At 43.6% G+C, this 22708-nt stretch overlaps 1 protein-coding gene across 3 annotated transcripts in view; it reads left to right on the top strand.

Moving 5' to 3' along the window:
* The window catches only part of TIMM10 (translocase of inner mitochondrial membrane 10), a 168804-nt gene extending 149308 nt beyond the window's left edge, over window positions 1-19496 (top strand). For all 3 annotated transcript variants that reach the window (XM_040437025.1, XM_040437024.1, XM_040437026.1), the window contains exon 3: window positions 19141-19496. In XM_040437025.1, the coding sequence (XP_040292959.1) occupies window positions 19141-19342 (202 nt within the window). In that variant the 3' untranslated portion in view covers window positions 19343-19496. The remainder of the gene's footprint in view (window positions 1-19140) is intronic.
* Window positions 19497-22708: the final 3212 nt, after the last annotated feature.

Genomic DNA, 22708 nt, shown 5'->3' with positions numbered 1-22708 from the left:
AGCTGCTTCAAAAAGCGGAAATTCACATTTTTGTACCATAGTTTGTAAACGCTATAACTTTTACCCAAACCATTTTTTTTTTATCAAAGACATGTAGAACTATAAATTTTGAGCAAAATTTCTATATGGATCTTGTTTTTTTTGCAAAATTTTACAACTGAAAGTGAAAAATGTCATTTTTTTGCAAAAAAATCGTTAAATTTCGATTAATAACAAAAAAAGTAAAAATGTCAGCAGCAATGAAATACCACCAAATGAAAGCTCTATTAGTGAGAAGAAAAGGAGGTAAAATTCATTTGGGTGGTAAGTTGCATGACCGAGCAATAAACGGTGAAAGTAGTGTAGGTCAGAAGTGTAGAAAGTGGCCTGGTCTTTCAGGGTGTTTAAGCACTGGGGGCTGAAGTGGTTAAGTCACTTTCAGAATTTGGTTTAACCGATAGTTCACCATTAGACTTATTTATGTATGCACGCTTGAAACATATATTCGAAGCCTCTAGGAATAGGGGCCGTATTTTTCCACAAGAGAATATTTTCTTTGATTATTGTGACGCCCAGAAGGATGTGAAGGTGAAGCTATCTAGCTTATACGCTAAACTTCGTAGAGCACTGGCAACTGTAACGCCTTTTAAAAGCCCAAGTAGATGGGAGCAAGAGCTGAATTGCTCTCCTCTACGGTGGCCCACTATCTATAGGAACGTGAGAATTGCGACAGTTTCCAGTGCTCATAGATTAATCCAATTTAAGATTCTCCATAGACTGTATTATACGCCTAAAACCCAGGGAAAATTTCCCCAAAATAGGGATCGGGCCTGTTGTTGCCCTAAATGTGGATATGTGAATGCGAATTATGTCCATTTGCTCTGGAGCTGCAGCAAAGTCAGGAAATTCTGGGATGAGGTTTTTCTGGCTTTACAAAAGGAATCCTCAATGAATTATAACCCGGGGATCTTGATAGTAATCTTTGGTGATTATGGCTCAGAAACAGAAGTTCCCTCGTATGTCAGACGGATCTGGATGAGAGGATTGATGGTAGCAAAAGTCATATTGGTCAGGTATTGGGGTGCTGCCGCCCCGCCCTCGTCAAGGGAGTGGGCTTTATACTTTCAGCAAATTAAAATATATGAAGAGATCGAAAGGAATCGGAGAGATGCACGCAGAGCCACGTAGAAATAAGCTATTTGTGTTTCGCGTTTTTTTTTTGGACTGAACTGAGGGGAACGACAGCCAATGGGGGGGGGGGGGGGGGGGTGATAGGAATGTGTATGTTTTCTATGCTATGTACACGGTCGTGATATGTGATATATCTTTATATACTATACACTAAAGGATCCAACACGTCACCCCGCGAGCGCTCGGAAGTAAGTAGCCGCATATCTCACACAGGAACATCACGTGGGAAGCAGCGGTGAGAAACACGAGGAACGCCAATACCGCAGCCGGGACGCCGGCATATAGAGCGGAAAGAAAGACTAAATTACTAGTCCCATCAAATAGAGCGCAGGCGGAGGTAAGCTCACACCTGTGTGGAAACATACAGAAGGTATAATACCCTTCTATGAAAAGGTCAACCTGTCTAGCAACCAGTATTACAAACGACAGTGTACCTGTGTGCAATAGTATACAGCGATCGTGCTGTCACCCCTCCACTAAGGACTAATTCTGCTGGCAATTACAAATGGTAGAACATCTGTTTGCAACAGTGTAAAGTTATTGCGGACATAGATACATTGTTTTACTGAGAGCACTGATTACCCGGCTATCTTTGAAGTCTGTGTATACGGGACATTTTGATATATAGAGACCTACGGGAGTAGTACATGGAAATTAGTTTTTTTTTAAGAGGAATACCATTTAGGGTGGCATACGTCTTTTTGATCGCTTGCTGTTGCACTTTTAGTGATGTAAGGTGACAAAAATTTATTTTTTTTTTTTACAGTTTTTTTTTTTTTATGGTGTCTATCAGACGGGGTGGATCATGTGATACATTTAAAGAGCTGGTAGTTACGGACACGGCGATACCTAATATGCTGTTTTTCTTTCTTTTTTTTTTACAAAAAACTTTTTTTTATTCAAAACACTTTTTTTTTAATACTTTTTAAAAAGAAAATTTTATTTCTGTCCCACTCTGGGACTTCAAATTTGGGGGTCTGATCCCCTCTGCAATGCATTACAATACATCTGTATTGTAATGCATTGTCCGTAAGTGTATGACACGGAGTCATACACGAACAGGTTGCCTAGGAGACGTGGACTGAGGCTGGATCTCCTTTGCACCCGTAGAAGACACTGTGGACGTCACTGTTAAAGGGGTGGTCAATTTTAAAAGGGGCGAGCACTGTGGAGGTCACTGTTAAATGGGCGGTCATTATTAAAGGGACAGGCACTGTGGAAGTCACTGTTAAAAGGGCGGGCATTGTGGTCACTGATTAGTTCACTGTTAAAGGGGCGGACACTGTGGAGGTAACTATTAAAGGGGCTGCCACTATGAAGGTCACTGTTGAAGGGGTTGGCACTGTGAATGTCACTGGTAAAGGGGTGGGCACTGTGGAGGTTACTGTTAATTGGGCGGGAACTGTGGAAGTCACTGTTAAAGGGGCGGGCACTGTAAAGGTCACTGTTAAAGGGGTGGGCACTGTTAAAGGGGTGTGCACTGTGAAGGTCACTGTTAAAAGGGCGGGCACTGTGATTGTCCATGTTAAAGAAGCGGGCACTTTGGATGTCACTGTTAAATGGGCAGGCACTGTGGAAGTCACTGTTAAAGGGGCAGCCACTATAAAGGTCACTGTTAAAGGGGTGGTCAGTGTTAAAGGGGCGGGCACTGTGGAGGTCACTGTTAAAGGAGCGGGCATTATTGAGGTCACTATTAAAGGGACGGCGATGTGGAGGTCATTGTTAAAGGGGCGGGCACCGTGAAGGTCAATGTTAAAGGGGTGTCCACTATGAAAGAACTGGCACTGTGGAGGTCACTATTAAAGGGATGGGCAATGTGGAGGTCACTGTTAAGGGGCGGGCACCGTGGAGGTCACTGTTAAAGGGGCGGGCACCGTGGAGGTCACTGTTAAAGGGGCGGGCACCGTGGAGGTCACTGTTAAAGGGGCGGACACCGTGGAGGTCACTGTTAAAGGGGCGGGCACCGTGGAGGTCACTGTTAAAGGGGCGGGCACTGTGGTGGTCACTGTTAAAGGGGCGGGCACCGTGGAGGTCACTGTTAAAGGGGCGGGCACCGTGGAGGTCACTGTTAAAGGGGCGGGCACCGTGGAGGTCACAGTTAAAGAGGCGGGCACTGTGATTGTCCATGTTAAAGAAGCGGGCACTTTGGATGTCACTGTTAAATGGGCAGGCACTGTGGAAGTCACTGTTAAAGGGGTGGGTACTGTGAAGGTCACTGTAAAAGGGGCAGCCACTATAAAGGTCACTGTTAAAGGGGTGGTCAGTGTTAAAGGGGCGGGCACTGTGGAGGTCACTGTTAAAGGGGCAGGCACTGTGGAGTTCACTGTCAAGGGCCGAGCACTGTGGAGGTTACTGTTAAAGATGGCAGCTACTATGGAGGTCATTGTTAAAGGGGCGGATAATGTGGAGGTCACTTAAAGGGGCGGGCATTGTTAAAGGGGCAGGCACTGTGCAGGTCACTGTTAAAGAAGCGGTCACTGTTAAAGGGGCGGGCACTGTGGAGGTCATTGGTAAAGGGGCAGGTACGTAAAAGGTCCAAAAAAGCGCACAGACCAAATGGCGTCCGTAAAAAAAGGATGGGGAAGGGGGGAGAGATGGGGGCGGGAAGGAGGGTGGTTTAGGCATCTGGAACAGCTGCATATGAAAAAGAAAATCAGTGCAGCAATTCCAGATGTTGGTCTTTTTCTTTTCTAATTTTTTTCTTCTTTGAGCAGGAAAGGGTTAAAAGTGCAGTGGTGGTGCACCATAAGTCCCAGGAAGCCAACAGCAGCACATAAAAGCACAGAACCTCTCTGCATGCAGTCCCCAGCTAGAATGGCTGCATGCAGGAAGGTTCTGCCCTTTCCTGTGCATCTATAGCGCTACCATTAGCTGGAGCATTGTTCCAGCCAATCGCAGCGCTGGCAGGGGACCCCCAAACACTGGTGTCCCCTGCCTTACCTCCAGTCACCTCCTTCTGACCCACCCCTGTATAGAGCTTCCAGCACTGCGATGTTGACCGACCAATTGCAGCGCTTAGAGCTGCAGGGGGGCGGTGCAGCACCATGGTGCTCTTACCCGGAATTGCTGCCTGCCAGTAAGACCAGCCATGGTGCCCTGATTCCCCCTTGATCGTTCCCCAGAGCCCCGCTGACCTTGAGCCGTAAATGTACGGCGTGGGTCCTTATGGGGGTTAACTTCAAAGGACTATGGAAGCATCAGCAATCCACAACTAAACTGAAGCTATAAACACACAGCACAGCATAGTGGGAGAAGCAACTATAAATGAGGAAGGTTAAATTACCATATTAGCAACACCTGGAGTCAAGGGTGTGGCCATTATCACAACCATTATCACAGACGCCTATTGATCCACAGGGAAAACCTGTCATATCAAACCACGTGTTGCCAGTCTCACAGATCTTCTGCCACTCACTGTCACAGGGACGTCCGTATGTCTAGGTACGTTCGTGACACGCAGTCGCAGCATGTCACCATAGCCTATCATTATAAAAATTGTTCCGAGACATTGGTGCGACAAAATGTCGTCGTGTAGCCCTAGCCTTAAAGGGGTAGGGTGCTGTGGAGGTCACTGTTATGGTGGCAGGGGCCACTATTAAAGGGGCAGCTGCTGTGGAGGTCACTGTTAAGGGGGCAGGGGCCGTTAATATATGCTGTGGAGCTCACTGTTAAAGGGGCATGGTACTGTGAGTCACTGTTAAGGGAGCGGGGTATTAACCCCACAGGTGCGGCATCTGAGGGGTTAATAGCGGCGGATCGCAGCGCGCAGTCATAGAGGCTGGGTATGGGTATGGCCGGTGTGGCGAAAATAACCTCGCCACTGGGTTTTGGAGAGGCCTGTTTGCCAGCCTCTTGCCTCAGGATTATGGCCCATACTAACTTTAAAGGAGAAGACAGACCGGCCGCACAGCTTAAATCTGGGGAACTGTTTTGGGCAGGAAAGCCATGCTTGCGGTCGGCCAAATGTGACTTCCATGTAATTCGGGAACCCTGCTCGGATCTGGGTGATTTTTGGATATGTTGTTCACCCAGATCAGAGCTATCCATGGATGTATACATGATTGGGATATGTGGGGTTTTGAGGTGTGTGACAGAACCATCTGTCTTTGGAATTGTATTGTATGTTATGTGAGGGTACCCAGATAGCTCATTTTATTGTATTCGTGTAGTCTGAGTGCCATTCACCTAATAATATGCACTCAGACTTTAGCTATCTGGGGATATGTTAAATGTCTGTGTTTACTGTAAGGGTTGTGACATTGTATGTTTAAATGGTGATTTCTGTCCTGTTGTCCCCACATGTGTATTGGCGATTTCCCTTTGTCCTGAGAGATAATTGAATTGCTCCTCAGTTGTCTCCAGGGCAGAGAGGAGGAAACCATGATGCATTGTGGGGATGTATTGTGTCTGTGTATCCTGAATTGCTGCATATCTGTCCTGTGTCACAGTCTTCCATCTGGTCCCCTAGGGTAGTGTCCACCAAATGGGGACCTGCATAAATACGGGCGGGTAGCCCTCAATAAAGAGTTCCTGTTTTACACTCAACATAGAGCCTCGTCTCATGTGTGTGGGATTGCTATACGTGTATACTCACCTGGCTATTACTCCTAGCTCTTGTAAGAGCTGTTCCTGTGGTGGTATCGGTGTCGAGCGGAGTGCTTGGAGTCCTCGGGAGGCACTGGGAGCATTTATCAACGGAGGTACTCTGTGCCAGGAGATCCGTTACAGCCGGCACCTGCAGCGCAGCCTGCCCCCGAAGCCGATCTATCAGGATGAATAGGACAAGGGATGAAAGATCCCAGGTTCTAGCTCCTAAGGGGGGAAATGGTTATTAACCGCCTAACGCAGGATTGCGTTCCGGAGGCGGTCGCTTCAGGCACACTCACGCACTGGCCCGCGCATGCGCATCGCGGGCCGGCAAAAGTTATAGGACAAGTTCGTCATCAGCCTGCCAGCCAATGATCGTCGCTGGCAGGCTGATGATTTTCAAAAAATCAAATCAGAAGCCATTTAATACCTTATATTTATAAATATAAGGTGTTAAATGGCTTCTGTGCTCCTCTGCTGGTCCTTTTCGTCGGTTGGTCCCAGCAGAGGAGCACACATCACAGTGAGTACACACAAACAGTACACTTAGCCCCAGATCACCCCAATTAACCCCTTGGTCGCCCCTGTCAATCACCTAGTGAAAGGGAAAAAAGTGATCAGTGTAAACTGTCACATTTTTTTTCCACTAGTATTGACGGTTAGGTTTAGGATAGTTTAGGCCCCTTGGTTAGGTAGTTAGCGCCCAGCCCACCGCACCGCAGTCACTGATTCGCTGATTAGCGTATCACTAATCAGCATTGGTACTTTTATAGTATCTGTAAGTGATCAGAACTGATCACAGTCAGATCTATAATAGTATTAGTGTCACCTTAGTTCGCCCTCCACCCAAAACGCAGTGTTTGCCCGATCAGGCCTGATCGGTCGCCCACACGTGCGTTCACCCACGCCCGCCCCGCCGCAGGGACAAAAAATTTTTTTTTTCTTTTAGCACTGCACAATCCCTTCACAAGCGCTGAGGCGATAAAAAAAAATCAGTTTTGATATTTTTTATCAATCGCAGCGGCTTCCAGTACTTCGCTAGCCTCCCATTTGTAAGACAGGCTTGCTTTTTTTCTTGGGTAGTCTCAGGGAATACCCCCTAAATTTAGTTGACCAAATGGCAAATAAGGGGTGTTCTTCTGAAGAGGCCTACAGGATTCTGACCCAGTCGGCTGAGGAATGGGAACCCTCATCTGACAAATCCAGCGGGTCAGAATATGAACCTGTAGAAAGCAGTCTGACCCAAAGTTCGGACGAGGAGGTTGAGGTCCCTGATACCACCAGGCGTACCCGGGCCCGTGTTGCTAGACCACAGGTTGCGCAGGATCCGCTTCAAGGGCAGCAGAGTAGGGCTGGCGCTGTCGGATTACGCGGTGAGGCATACACCAGCAGCGCAGCCCATCCTGGACCTAGTACCAGCACTGCCGTACAACATGGTGAAGTGGCGAGCACCAGAAGGGCAGTTGAAGCTGGTACGGTGGCACGTGCATTATTTCCTCCGTCGCAGCCACCGCACAGACAGGCCTGTCGAGCCCCAAGAGTCCCTGAGGTGCTGGCAAACCCTGATTGGCACCCCCCAACTTCAGCCGCACCTGTAGTTCCCCCTTTCACCGCCCAGTCTGGAGTTCGGGTTGAGACAGCTCAGATCGGTTCGGCCCTGGGATTTTTTGAGCTGTTCTTGAATGCGGAGCTTTTGGACTTAGTCGTGGCAGAAACAAATCGGTATGCCACTCAATTTATAGCCGCGAATCCTGGAAGCTTTTATGCCCAGTCTTTCCGGTGGAAACCCGTCCAAGTTTCCGAATTTAAAAATTTTCTGGGCCTTCTCCTCAACATGGGCCTTGTTAGGCCCATGTTGAGGAGAAGGCCCAGAAAGCATGAATTGCGGTCATATTGGTCCACGAACCCAATTCATCACTTGCCCATGTTCTCTGCTGCCATGTCCAGGGCACGATTTGAGGCCATCCTGCGTTTCCTGCACTTTAGCGACAACAACACCTCTCGCCCCAGAGGCCACCCAGCTTTTGACCGGCTCCACAAAATTCGGCCCCTCATAGACCACCATAACACCAATTTTGCAGATTTGTATACCCCTGAGCAAAACATCTGCATAGACTAGTCCCTTATACATTTTACCGGGCGCCTTGGCTTCAAACAATACATCCCAAGCAAGCGCGCCCGGTATGGGGTCAAATTGTATAAGCTCTGTGAAAGGACAACAGGCTATACACACAAATTTCGTGTCTATGAGGGTAAAGATCAGACCCTGGAGCCGGTCGGTTGCCCTGACTACCTGGGGAGCAGTGGGAAGACAGTCTGGGACTTGGTGTCACCCTTATTTGGCAAGGGGTACCATCTTTATGTGGACAATTTTTACACAAGTGTGCCCTTCTTCAGGCATTTGTTCCTAGAACAGATTGGCTGCTGTGGCACCGCGCGACCTAGTCGCCGGGGCTTCCCCCAACGGCTCGTTACCACCCGTCTTGCAAGGTGGGAGAGGGCTGCCTTGTGTAACCAAGAACTGCTCGCGGTGAAATGGAGAGACAAGCGTGACGTTTACATGCTCTCCTCCATTCACGCAGACACGACAATACAAATAGAACGGGCAACCGGTGTCATTGAAAAGCCCCTCTCAGTCCACGACTATAATTTGCTCATGGGAGGGGTGGACTTCAATGACCAGATGTTGGCTCCTTATTTAGTTTCCCGACGCACCAGACGCTGGTATAAGAAGGTGTCTGTATATTTGATTCAATTGGCTGTATATAATAGTTTTGTTCTCTACAGTAAGGCTGGGAGAACACGATCCTTCCTCAAATTTCAGGAAGAGATCATCGAGAACCTCATGTATCCAGGAGGTTCCGTGGCCCCATCCACCAGTGTAGTGAGCCGTCTACACGAGCGACATTTCCCCAGTGTCGTTGCTGGTACCTCAACCCAAGCGACACCCCGAAAAAGATGTCGTGTCTGTAGCAGGAGTGGAATAAGGCGTGACACCCGCTATTTCTGTCCTGACTGCCCTGACCACCCTGCCCTATGCTTAGGGGAGTGTTTCCAGAAGTACCACACACAGGTACACTTAGCATAGGGATTGCGTTACACAGGACAGGCACACAGGGCTGTTAGGGCCCTTTCACTCACAGCTGCTGCAAACCTCTCCTTTCACCTGGGACAAAGTGCATAATGTACTTCGCCACATCTCTGGGCGATTTCCGCTTTGCACATTGTCCCATGGGGAAGGAGAGGTTTGTCCTATAAAGGTAAAAAAATAAAAAATAAATCACCGGTAAGCAAAAAAGTTAATGTTCTGTTCAAAAAGTTAAATAAAGTTTATAAAAGTTAATGTTCCGTTCAAATGTTATATAAAGTTAATGTTAATAAATTTATTGCATTGGGGCCTGGTTTTTTCTTTTTTGTTTTGTTTTTTTTATCTTCTAGCTGGACCAACCGATAAACGAGCTGCAGCACTGATGTGCATTCTGACAGAAGCATTGCGTTGCTGTCAGATTACACAAAAGTCTGTGTATTCGGCGCTGCAAGACGAGATTTCTCCTCTGCAGTAAAAAAGATACTTTTGCTGAGGCATATGAGCTGAGGGGCGGTGTTCATATGCTTTGGCAAACACTTTGTATATAAAAAAATAAAAATCCCGGCAATGATTTATTCATCCACATCGATTGATGTAAATGGAGAAATCAGGTTTGCCAGGGCATACAAGCTAAGTGGGTTTGGATGTTGGGCGGAGCTCCTATGTCCTGGCAGACGCCTTTCCCCTCCTTTTTTTTTTTTCGCAGAGATTTTTTCATCCACATTGATCGATGCGAATGAAGAAATCTGTGCCGTTCATTTTTTCTTTCAGCCCAGAGGCTGAACGAAAAAAAAAAATCTCATTACCCGTATGCTCAATATAAGGAGAATAGCAGAAACTCCTAATGCTGGCCATACATGTAATGATTGTGGAGACCCACAAATGACCCCATTTTGGAAAGACGACACCCCAAGGTATTCGCTGAGCGGCATATTGAGTCCATGAAAGATTGAAATTTGTGTCCCAAGTTAGCGGAAACGGAGACATTGTGAGAAAAAAAAAAAAAAACTATTTCCACTAACTTGTGCCAGAAAAAATAAATCTTCTATGAACTCGCCATGTTCCTCATGGAATACCTTGGGGTGTCTTCTTTCCAAAATGGGGTCACATGTGGGGTATTTATACTGCCCTGGCATTTTAGGGGCCCTAAAGCGTGAGAAGAAGTCTGGAATCCAAATGTCTAAAAATGCCCTCCTAAAAGGAATATGGGCCCCTTTGCCTACCTAGGCTGCAAAAAAGTGTCACACATGTGGTATCTCCGTACTCAGAAGAAGTAGGGCAATGTGTTTTGGGGTGTCGTTTCACATATACCCATGCTGGGTGAGATAAATATCTCTGTCAAATGACAACTTTGTATAAAAAAAATGGGAAAAGTTGACTTTTAGAGAGATATTTATCTCACCCAGCATGGGTATATGTAAAAAGACACCCCAAAACACATTGCCCAACTTCTCCTGAGTATGGCGATACCACATGTGTGACACTTTTTTGCATCCTAGGTGGGCAAAGGGGCCCACATTCTAAAGAGCAGCTTTAGGATTTAACAGGGCATTTTTTACACATTTTGATTTCAAACTACTTCTCACGCATTAGGGCCCCTAAAATTCCAGGGCAGTATAACTACCCCACAAGTGACCCCATTTTGGAAAGAAGACACCCCAAGGTATTCCGTGAGGGGCATGGCGAGTTCCTAGAATTTTTTTTTTTTTGCACAAGTTAGCGGAAAATTATGATTTCTTTTTCTTACAAAGTCTCATATTCCACTAACTTGTGACAAAAAATAAAAACTTCCATGAACTCACTATGCCCATCGCGAAATACCTTGGGGTGTCTTCTTTCCAAAATGGGGTCACTTGTGGGGTAGTTATACTGCCCTGGCATTTTAGGGGCCCTAATGTGTGAGAAGTACTTTAAAATCAAAATGTGTAAAAAATGCCCTGTGAAATCCTAAAGGTGCTCTTTGGAATTTGGGCCCCTTGGCCCACCTAGGCTGCAAAAAAGTGTCACACATGTGGTATCGCCGTACTCAGGAGAAGTTGGGCAATGTGTTTTGGGGTGTCTTTTTACATATACCCATGCTGGGTGAGAGAAATATCTCTCTAAAAGTCAACTTTTCCCATTTTTAAAGTTGTCATTTGACACAGATATTTATCTCACCCAGCATGGGCATGTGTAAAAAGACACCCCAAAACACATTGCCCAACTTCTCTTGAGTACGTTGATACCACATGTGTGACACTTTTTAGCAGCCTAGGTGGGCAAAGGGGCCCAAATTCTAAAGAGCAGCTTTAGGATTTCACAGGGCATTTTTTACACATTTGGATTTCAAACTACTTCTCGCGCATTAGGGCCCCTAAAATGCCAGAGCCGTATAACTACCCCACAAGTGACCCCATTTTGGAAAGAAGCCACCCCAAGGTATTTCGTGATGGGCATAGTGAGTTCATGGAAGTTTTTATTTTTTGTCACAAGTTAGTGGAATATGAGACTTTGTAAGAAAAAAAAAAAATCATAATTTTCCGCTAACTTGTGACAAAAAATAAAAAGTTCTATGAACTCACTATGCCCATCAGCGAATACCTTAGGGTGTCTACTTTCCGAAATGGGGTCATTTGTGGGGTTTTTCTACTGTCTGGGCATTGTAGAACCTCAGGAAACATGACAGGTGCTCAGAAAGTCAGAGCTGCTTCAAAATGCGGAAATTCACATTTTTGTACCATAGATTGTAAACGCTATAACTTTTACCCAAACCAATAAATATACACTTATTGCATTTTTTTAAATCAAAGACATGTAGAACAATAAATTTAGAGAAATATTTATATAGAAATGTAGTTTTATTTGAAAAATTTTACAACCGAAAGTGAAAAATGTAATTTTTTTGCAAAAATTTCGGTAAATTTCGATTTAATATAAAAAAAAAAGTAAAAATGTCAGCAGCAATGAAATACCACCAAATGAAAGCTCTATTAGTGAGAAGAAAAGGAGGTAAAATTCATTTGGGTTGTAAGTTGTGTGACCGAGCAATAAACCGTGAAACTAGTGTAGTGCAGAATTGTAAAAAGTGGTCTGGTCATTAAGGGGGTTTAAGCTAGGGGAGCTGAGGTGGTTAAACAAAAAGTAAAAAAAAAAAAAAAAAAAAACGCCAAAATATTAAGTTTAACCACCTCACCTGACAGGGGGGTGATCACCCCATATAAGACTCCCTGATCACCCCCCTAAGACTCCCTGATCACCCCCCTGTCTTAGATCACCCCCCTGTCATTGATCACCCCCCTGTAAGGCTCCATTCAGACGTCCGTATGTGTTTTGCGGATCCGATCCATGTATCCGTGGATCTGTAAAAAACATACGGACGTCTGAATGGAGCCTTACAGGGGGGTGATCAATGACAGGGGGGTGATCAGGGAGTCTATATGGGGTGATCACCCCCCTGTCATTGATCACCCCCCTGTAAGGCTCCATTCAGACGTCCGTATGTGTTTTGCGGATCCGATCTATGTATCCGTGGATCCGTAAAAAACATACGGACGTCTGAATGGAGCCTTACAAGGGGGTGATCAATGACAGGGGGGTGATCAGGGAGTCTATATGGTGTGATCAGGGGTTAATAAGTGACGGGGTGGGGTGTAGTGTAGTGGTGTTTGGTGCTACTTATTACTGAGCTGCCTGTGTCCTCTGGTGGTCGATCCAAACAAAAGGGACCACCAGAGGACCAGGTAGCAGGTATATTAGACGCTGTTATCAAAACAGCGTCTAATATACCTGTTAGGCTGGGTTCACACGAGCGGATGCCGTGCGTGGCATCCGCTCCGTGAAAGAGTGCCAAGACCCGATGCAGACTGCAGAGGCACGGAGCATTAACATGACTGATAATGCTCCGTGCCTCTGTAGTCTGCATCGGGTCTTGGCACTCTTTCACGGAGGGGATGCCACGCACGGCATCCGCTCGTGTGAACCCAGCCTAAGGGGTTAAAAAAATCGCATCTCCAGCCTGCCAGCGAACGATCACCGCTAGCAGGCTGGAGATCCACTCGCTTACCTTCCGATTCTATGAACGCGCGCGCCTGTGTGCGCGCGTTCACAGGAAATCTTGCGTCTCGCGAGATGACTCATATATGCGTGACTCTGCGCTGAGCTGCTGCCTCCGGAACGCGATCCTGCGTTAGGCGGTCCGGAGGCGGTTAAATCACCCCCTTGCCCAATTTGACATATGTAATTTTTTTTTATTGTTTATCTATTTTATATCGCCACGCCCGAAAAAGTGCGAACTATTAAAATATTTTAAAATATCTCCACCGTAACAGAAAAAAAAAAGTGCAATTTGCAATTTTTTTGTCACCTTGTCCCGACAAAAATTAGATTAGGACTGTTCTATTATGGTCCAGACGTTCCATAAAATCTGGAATGCACACGGCTTTTTTGGTGTTTTATTTTTTTCACGTGGTATTGAGTATCGCAATACTTTTTTATAGTATCGAAATCGAGTAAAAGATTTTGGTATCGTGACAACCCTAGGTAAGGCTACTTTCACACTAGCGTCAGGACGGATCCGACAGGCTGTTCACCCTGTTGGATCTGTCCTGCCGCTATTTCGCCGTGCCGCCGGACGGCCGCTCCGTCCCCATTGACTATAATGGGGACGGGGGCGGAGCTCCGGCAGTGCACGGCAAAAGGCCGCTGGACTAAAAGTACTGCATGTTCGGCAGCCTCTCACCGCAAACTGCCGTGCTGCGCCAGAGCTCCGCCCCCATTATAGTCAATGGGGACGGAGCGGCGGCACATCGAAATAGGGTGAACAGCCTGTCGGATCCATCCTGCCGCTAGTGTGAAAGTATCCTAAGACGTGTGTTGTTGTTTTTTTTTTATTATACCGTAATTATATGTATCTCCTACATTTTTCAGGTTAGGAGCCAATGGCTCCTTGATAAATTTTTTAGTCTGGAGCCCTAAGACAGTTGCGGTAGAGGCCTGGCAGAGCATCACCAGGGATGAAACCTAGCGTCTGTTGATGTCTATGCGTTCCAGACTTCAGGCTGTAATTGACTGCAAAGGATTTGCAACCAAGTATTAAAAAGTTAAAGTTTGATTTATGATTATTATTCTGTCCCATTACTTTTGGTCCCTCAACAAGTGGGAGGCACATATGCAATCTGTTGTAATTCCTACACCGTTCACCTGATTTGGATGTAAATACCCTCAAATTAAAGCTGACATTCTGCAGTTAAAGCACATCTTGTTTGTTTCATTTTAAATCCATTGTGGTGGTGTATAGAGCCAAAGATTTTAGAATTGTGTCTATGTCCTAATATTTATGGACCTGTAGATCATTATGAGGGCCCATTCACTCGGCCATATGAACTGGTCCGTGCCTGTTCCGCAATTTTGCGCAACAGATGCAGACCCTTTCATTTTAATGAGGCCTCAAAAGATGTGGACACTACACAGGGCCAGATTTATCATTAGCTCAGGTCAGAATAATGGAGTGAAAAAGTCCCCAAAAAAGTCCCAAACGCTAAAACTGCGCACAAATTTGCGACTTTTTTTCTGCTCTGCACTATGCTCGCCAGTTTTCTGAAAGTGGGCGTGTTTTCTTATGTAAATGAATCTCTAGACAGATTTACTATTTGGACATTTGGAGTATTGTGCGCAGTACTGGAGGCCATATCTCCAGAAGGATATAGATACTCTAGAGAGAGTTCAGAGAAGAGCTACTAAACTAGTACATGGATTGCAGGATAAAACTTACCAGGAAAGGTTAAAGGACCTTAATATGTATAGCTTGGAAGAAAGAAGAGACAGAGGGGATATGATAGAAACTTTTAAATACATAAAGGGAATCAACTCGGTAAAGGAAGAGAGCATATTTAAAAGAAGAAAAACTACCACAAGAGGACACAGTTTTAAATTAGAGGGGCAAAGGTTTAAAAGTAATATAAGGAAGTATTACTTTACTGAGAGAGTAGTGGATGCATGGAATAGCCTTCCTGCAGAAGTGGTAGCTGCAAATACAGTGAAGGGGTTTAAGCATGCATGGGATAGGCACAAGGCCATCCTTCATATAAGATAGGGCCGGGGGCTATCCATAGTATTCAGTATATTGGGCAGACTAGATGGGCCAAATGGTTCTTATCTGCCGACACATTCTATGTTTCTATGGACTATTTAAAAAGTTGCAAAAAAGTCGCAATTTCACTCCAGTGAGGATCATGCTTATCTTATGAGACTTTTTAATAGAACATGCGACTTTTTCATAAAAACGTGCAACTTTTTCGTAAAGATGTGCGACTTTTGTAAAGCTGCTTACTGACGGATAAACTGCTACTGTCAAACCACATTTATTACAGTCTTAAAGGGCCGATCATAAATCTGACTTGGCTAAAACTGACTTTAGCCATATGTTAACCGCCTCACGTCCGCCCATAGGATATAAACGTCTTAAAACGTTTTAAAACGTCCTGTCAGAAATAGCAGCTGCACGCTAATCGTGCAGCTGCTGATCGGGTTGCCCGCTGTCAGTGACAGCAGGGCAACCCTAAGACAAGGCAGGGACAGTGCCCAGGTGTCCCTGCCTTCACGATCGCTGCAGACACAGCGCTCACCGAGCGCTGTGTCTGCAGAGCAGGAAGCGCTGTGCGCTTCCTGTTCCGGCCCGGCGGTCATGTGACCGCCGTGACCGGAGAGTGCAGGGGCTGTGTGAGGTCTCTCAGAGACCTCGATCAGCCCTGCTGTGAGGCTGTACAGCGCAGGATTGCTGCTGTACAGCCTCTATAGGGGTGCATTTGTCCTGTAACTGGGGCTACTATGTCAGCCCCAGTTACAGGAGAAATCAACAGTGTAAAAAAAAATAAAAAGTGAAGTAAATGTCCCCCAGAGGTCTTGTATGACCTTATGGGGGACGAAAAGTGTAAAATAAAATAAAAATAAAATAAAGGGTTGAAAAAATAAAATAAAAAAAAGTTTCACATGTAAAAAAAAAAAAAAAAATCCCAAGTAAGGAATAAAAAAAAAAATTAAAAATAGAAAAAATTAAATAAAATAGACATATTTAGTATTGCCGCGTCCGTAAAAACCAGCTCTATAAAAATATCACATGACCTAACCCCTCAGGTGAACACCGTAAAAAAAAAACAAAAAAAAAACTGTGTCAAAACAAGCAATTTTTGTCACCTTGCATCACAAAAGGTGCAACACCAAGTGATCAAAAACGCGTATGTCCCACAAAATGGTACCAATAAAACCGTCACCTCATCCCGCAAAAAATGAGCCCCTACATAAGAAAATCTCTCAAAAAATAAAAAAAACTATAGCTCTCAGAACATGGACACATTAAAACATAATTTTTTGGTTTCAAAAATGCTATTATTGTGTAAAACTTTAATAAATGAGAAAAAGTATACATATTAGGTATCGCCACGTCCGTAACAATCTGCTCTATAAAAATGTCACTTGACTGAACCCCTCAGGTGAACTCTGTAAAAATAAATAAATAGAAACTGTGCTAAAACAACCAATTTTTTGGTCACCTTGCCCCATAAAGTGTTATAATGAATGATCAAAAAATCATATGTACCCAAAAATAGTACTAATAAAACTGGCACCTTATCCCCTAGTTTCCAAAATGGGGTCACTTCTTGGGAGTTTCTACTGTAAGGGTGCATCAGGGGGCTTCAAATGGGACATGGCATCTAAAAACCATGTGGAGTTCCTTTCCTTCTGTGCCCTGCCGTGTGCCCATACAGCAGTTTATGACCACATGTGGGGTGTTTCTGTAAACCGCAGAATCTGGGTAATAAATATTGAGTTTTGTTTGGATGTTAACCATCGATGTGTTAAAGAAAAAAAATTGATTAAAATGGAAAATCTGCCAAAAAAGTGAAATTTAAAAATTTGATCTCCATTTTCCTTTAATTCTTGTGGAACGCCTAAAGGGTTAACAAAGTTTGTAAAATCGGTTTTGAATACCTTGAGGGGTGTAGTTTCTACAATGGGGTCATTTATGGGGGTATCCACTATGTAGGCCCCACAAAGTGACTTCAGACCTGAACTGGTCCTTTATAAAGTGGGTTTTGGCAATTTTCTTAAAAATTTGAAGAATTGCTTCTAAACTTCTAAGCCTTCTAACGTCCTAAAAAAATAAAATGACATTTCCAAAATGATGCCAACATAAAGTAGACATATGGGGAATGTTAAATAATAAATATTTTATGAGGTATCACTTTCTGTTTTTAAAGCAGAGAAATTGAAATTTAGAAAATTGCAAATTTTTCAAATTTTTGGGTAAATTTGGGATTTTTTCATAAATAAAGGTGAAATATTTTGACTCAAATTTATAACTATCATGAAGTACAATGTGTCACGAGAAAACAGTCTCTGAATGACTTGGATAAATAAAGGTGTTCCAAAGTTATTACCACATAAAGTGAGATATGTCAGTTTTGCAAAATTTGGCCTGGTCAGGAAGGGGGCAAAGGGCCCAGATGGGAAGTGGTTAAAGTGGAGTGAGCTGTCAGAGTAATGATAAATCTGGCCCACAGTGTTGGATTTCTTGCGACTGCCACGGCAATCCCATTAATTTCTATGGGATCACCGCTACTCAGAGATTCTGGCCGTGACAGGTGTCGCGTCACCAGTGTTGCCATGTAGCCCTTACCTTATGCCTGGGCTGCACTAACTTTTTGTAGTGCAACTAATTGATTTTAACTATTCAATGACAGCTGCAGTCCACAAGATTGCATTCATATGGACTACAGCTATAGTTAAAATCAGTCAGTTGCGCTACAGAAAGTCGCAGTATAATTATAGTCTATGGTGTCGTATTGCGACAGTCGTACAAAAATCCATCTTTGGATTTTTTGAGTATCTAATTTTATGCCACACAATATGGGATTAGATACACAGATCAGCAGACAGTATCACACATTATAGGATTAGATACACAGCTCAGCAGTCAGTATCACACATAATAGGATTAGATACACAGCAGACAGTATCACAAATTTATATGATTAGATACACAGCTCAGCAGACGGTATCACACGTGATATTGTTAGGTACAGTAAGTAGTTCAGCAGTTTTACAAATGATGGGATTAGATACACAGCCCAGTACACAGTATCCCGATAGGATTAGATATATAGCGATTCAACAAATAGTATCACATATAAGATTAGATACACAGCTCAGCAGAAAGTATCACATATAAGATTAGATACAGTGGCTCAGATTAGTTACACGAGTGGCAGCACAGATTCACAAATACAAAGCTTGCATACACCAAAACTATCATGAGTGATAATTTGCTAATTTATCTGATCCCATGATGTTTGAGAAAGTAAGATAATGTGTAATGATGTGCTACTAAACCAGCGTATCTAAGCCTGTCTAGGGTGATACTGTAGCGGATACATAGCCTTTGCAGCATAGCATTATATATTATAGGCTTAGATACACTGAATAAATCGCCTGTCTCAAATACATAAGTCTAACAGCACAATATCACACATGATAGGGCCTCTTATCCAGTATATCTAAGCCTATATGAGTTATCATGCGGATATATACAGGGGCAACTGTGAGCAGTGACACTGATGGGAGGCTCTGACTGCTGAGCTCACAGGCCTAGACTGTGGGGGCAGGGCTTGTATGCACACAGCTCAGAGACCTGGAATGTGGGGGCGGGGCTTGTATGCACACTGAGCTGCCAGTCACAAGATGGCCGCTCCCATGAGCTGTTTTCTCTCATAACATAATGACTGAATTTACTGTTATGTTTTCAAAGGTACAGGTGAAACTCGAAAAATTAGAATATCATGCAAAAGTCCATTTATTTCAGTAATGCAAATTAAAAGGAATTGCATTAATGCAGCTTAAAATTAAAGTTTTGTGAAAAAGCTCAATATTCTAGGCTCAGTGTCGCATTTTAGTCAGCTAATAATTCATATCCCCTGAGCAAAGGGTACCTCAAAATTGTGACTTTGGGGTTTCATAAGCTATAAGCCATAATTATCCAAATTAAAACAAATAAAGGCTTCAAATATCTCGCTTTGCATGTAATGAGTCTATCTCATATGTTAGTTTCACCTTTTAAGTTGCATTACTAAAATGAATTAATATTGCACAATATTCTAATTTGTGTTTAATTGTACCTCCTCCCTATTGTAATATAATTTTGAATACTCCGTGGTGACAGGGTCTCTTTAAGGTGAAATATGGTGGGGTCCTGAAAGGGTTAATAGTTTGTTGAAATGTCACTTTTTATATATTTTGATATTTTATTTTTTATTTTCTTCTAGAATGACTGGTGCTTGTCACAAAAAGTGTGTCCCCCCTCACTACAAGGAACCAGAGTTGTCCAAGGGAGAGAGTGTATGCCTCGACCGCTGTGTCTCTAAATATCTTGATATCCATGAACGAATGGGCAAGAAACTTACAGAACTTTCAATGCAAGATGAAGAGTTGATGAGGAAGATACAGCAGGGTGTGGGACCTGCATAGTAGCTTTTGACATAGTTCACAAGTCTGCTTTGTGTATGTTTAACTGTTCTAGTCTTTTCTAGTTGTACACATTGTACAATGTATTTTATTTTGCATTCATTTGTTGGTTTCAGGTACAGCATTAGAAAACAATAAAATGTTCCTGTAACATTAATCTGTATGGCACGTGTAGAAATCATTGGCTCTCATAATGGTTCCTTTTGGGCTAACAATATTGATAACCTAATGAGATTATCAATATCAGATCAGTCGGAGTCTGTAAAGGGAAGTGTTGTTTGTGCGTGTGGGCAGACATAATATAATAGGCAATAAAACATAACATCTTATTTGTGACGTTATTGTTTTCACGTATAGTCTTCAGCTTTCTCATTGGGATCCCTTTTCTGTCCAGGGAGGAAGCTCCTCTGTTGAAAGCTTGCTCCTACAATAGGTACTCACTTATTCGCTTGACTTCTCTGCTGCAATTTCTCTATAGTCCATATAATACTGTACATGGTTGTAAATATACATCCCTATTCACTATACTTTCACCATTCTCTGTTTCTTACTTTTTCTTCTCTTTCCCCTTCTTTAAGCCCCCCCCCCCCCCTTTTTTTTTTTTTTTTCTTCTTCTCTTTATCTAAGTTCTGGTCCTTGGCAGAGATGACTCTCTTGACAGTTGGATCTCTAAATGTCCGGGGATTCCGTACATCTCACAAAAGGACACAGATTCTTTATCACATGCTTAAACAGAAGGTACAAGTTCTCCTTTTGCTAGAGACACCCTGTAAGGAGGGACATGTGCCATCGCTCATGGAGAGATATTTCCTGCAATGGTATCATAACCTGAGTCATAATCACTGCAAGGTTCTGTGGTGGATGTCAAAATGGATGGTGAGGCAAACCGAATGATCACAGCACTCCTCTAATAACTGGCTTTCTCTGGGTGCTTGTCTAGATTTGTTCCCAGCTTCACCTCAGGAACACTTTCATCCATAAATATACAAATTGACAGCACTCCAAAATTGAAGGTGAAAATCTGTGACTTGTATTCAGCCGGACATGATGATATGCGATACATTAAGACAACGTTTCGGGCTATAGGTAGCCCTTCATCAGGCTAATGAACAGAAATATAACAAATTAGCAATTAATTGAAAACTTAATTATGATACAGATCAAGGTTGTATGAATTACAGGTCGACATGATTATATATGATCCATGATTCTTACAGAAAATAAAACATGATCAAAAATTCATAATTTGACTTTACATAATCCGGAATTATTTTGTGATAGACACAATGCAGCTATACACTATATAGAACAGTATGGGGTCTTGACAAGTACCCCAAGTACTAGAACCACATGTCTAGCTAGGAAAACAAGTAAGTAAATCCATAATTACAAGTAATTTAAAGAGACAGTGTAAAGAATGAAAACCTGGAGGGTAGAGGACTAAAGTGAGCAACAGAGGAAAGCGGCAACTATAGGTAACAGGAGATAATGAGAAACAAAGGTTTGTTGAACTTACACTAGTGAGGAAGGAACTGAAGGAGTGGAAAGCGCCAACTTATATGGTCCTGATAGGCAGGGCAACATGGGCAGGACCCCTAGAGTGAAGGCGCACATGACTAGGGCTCCGGAAAGATGCCGAAGCTAAAAGATGCGATCACACATGCGCAGTTGGCGCTGAGGTTATGATCGCCATCTTGGAATAGGGCAAAAGCCGATATACACGTAGGGGGCCTGCTGGACGCTATCACGCAGGCGCATAAAGTGCTGTGGCTCAAATAAGTACTTGATAGTGAGGCAGGAACTTTGTAGTGATGCAGAAACTTATACTCACATGGTTTGTTAAAACTAAGAGAATGATAGAGTAGCCCTAACATCCACAAGGTTGACGACCTACTAAATCAGAAAACCATCAGGAAGGAAATATATTATGGAACAAAAGTGTGGATGCCTTTGTAAAGTGTTTTTCATATATATGTATATCTCAAACCGCACAAACAATAAACCTATGGCAACCTGACAATTAACCCACGCAGGGAGAAAAACAAGTCTTAGACTTATGTATTTGAGACAGGCGATTTATTCAGTGTATCTAAGCCTATAATATATAATGCTATGCTGCCAAGACAATGTATCCGCTACAGTATCACCCTAGACAGGCTTACATACGCTGGTTTAGTAGCACAGCATTACACATTATCTTACTTTCTCAAACCCTTAGAGCATGCTTTACGAGTGTCATAGAAGTGAATGGGGCTGCGTGAAAATCACAAGCAAGTGCGGATGCGGTGCGATTCTCATGCACGGTTTCTAGGAGAGGATCGGGATGGGGACCCGATCATTATTATTTTCCCTTATAACATGGTTATAAGGGAAAATAATAGCATTCTTAATACAGTATGCATAGTACAATAAGGCTGGAGGGGTTAAAAAAAATAATTTAACTCACCTTAATCCACTTGATCGCGCAGCCCGGCTTCTCTTCTGTCTTCTTCTTTGAGGAATAGGACCTTTTATGACGTCACTGCGCTCATCACATAGTCCGTCACATAATAATTTAACTCGCCTTAATCCACTTGATCCCGCAGCCCGGCTTCTCTTCTGTCTTCTTCTTTGAGGAATAGGACCTTTGATGATGTCACTGCGCTCATCACATGGTCCGTCGCATGATCCATCACCATGGTAAACGATCATTGATAGACCATGTGATGAGCGCAGTGACGTCATCAAAGGTCCTATTCCTCAAAGAAGAAGACAGAAGAGAAGCTGGGCTGCGCGATCAAGTGGATTAAGGTGAGTTAAATTGTTATTTATTAATTTTTTTAACCCCTCCAGCCCTATTGTACTATGCATTCTGTATTAAGAATGCTATTATTTTCCCTTATAACCATGTTATAAGGGAAAATAATTAAATCTACACGACACCTAACCCAAACCAGAACTTCTGTGAAGAAGTTCGGGTACCAAACATGCCGATTTTTCTCACGCGCGTGCAAAACGCATTACAATGTTTTGCACCCGCGCGGAAAAAACGCAAACATGGAACGCAGTGAAAACTGACTTGTTTTAGTGTCAAAAATCGCACCATTTTCCCTGAACGCATCCGGCCCCAATCCGCAACGCCCGTGTGAAAGGGGCCTAAGAGGTTTTGGGATTGAGGGAGACTTTTATTAATAAATATTCTAATTAATGTGGTAGACCACTCTCTTGCCTTCTGCATGCTAGGTCCTTGCAAACATTTGTTTCCCATATCCAAAAACCTGATGGCACTGATACCCACAAACCCTTAGGCCCCTTGCAGACGCACGATATGGATTAGGTCCAGATGCGTTCAGTTAAAAATGCGCAATTTCGCAAGCAAGTTCATTCAGT

This window comes from Bufo bufo, chromosome 6, assembly GCF_905171765.1.
Source record: "Bufo bufo chromosome 6, aBufBuf1.1, whole genome shotgun sequence".
Classification (NCBI taxonomy): Eukaryota; Metazoa; Chordata; class Amphibia; order Anura; family Bufonidae; genus Bufo; species Bufo bufo.
This window is presented reverse-complemented; position numbering and strand designations above follow the sequence as displayed.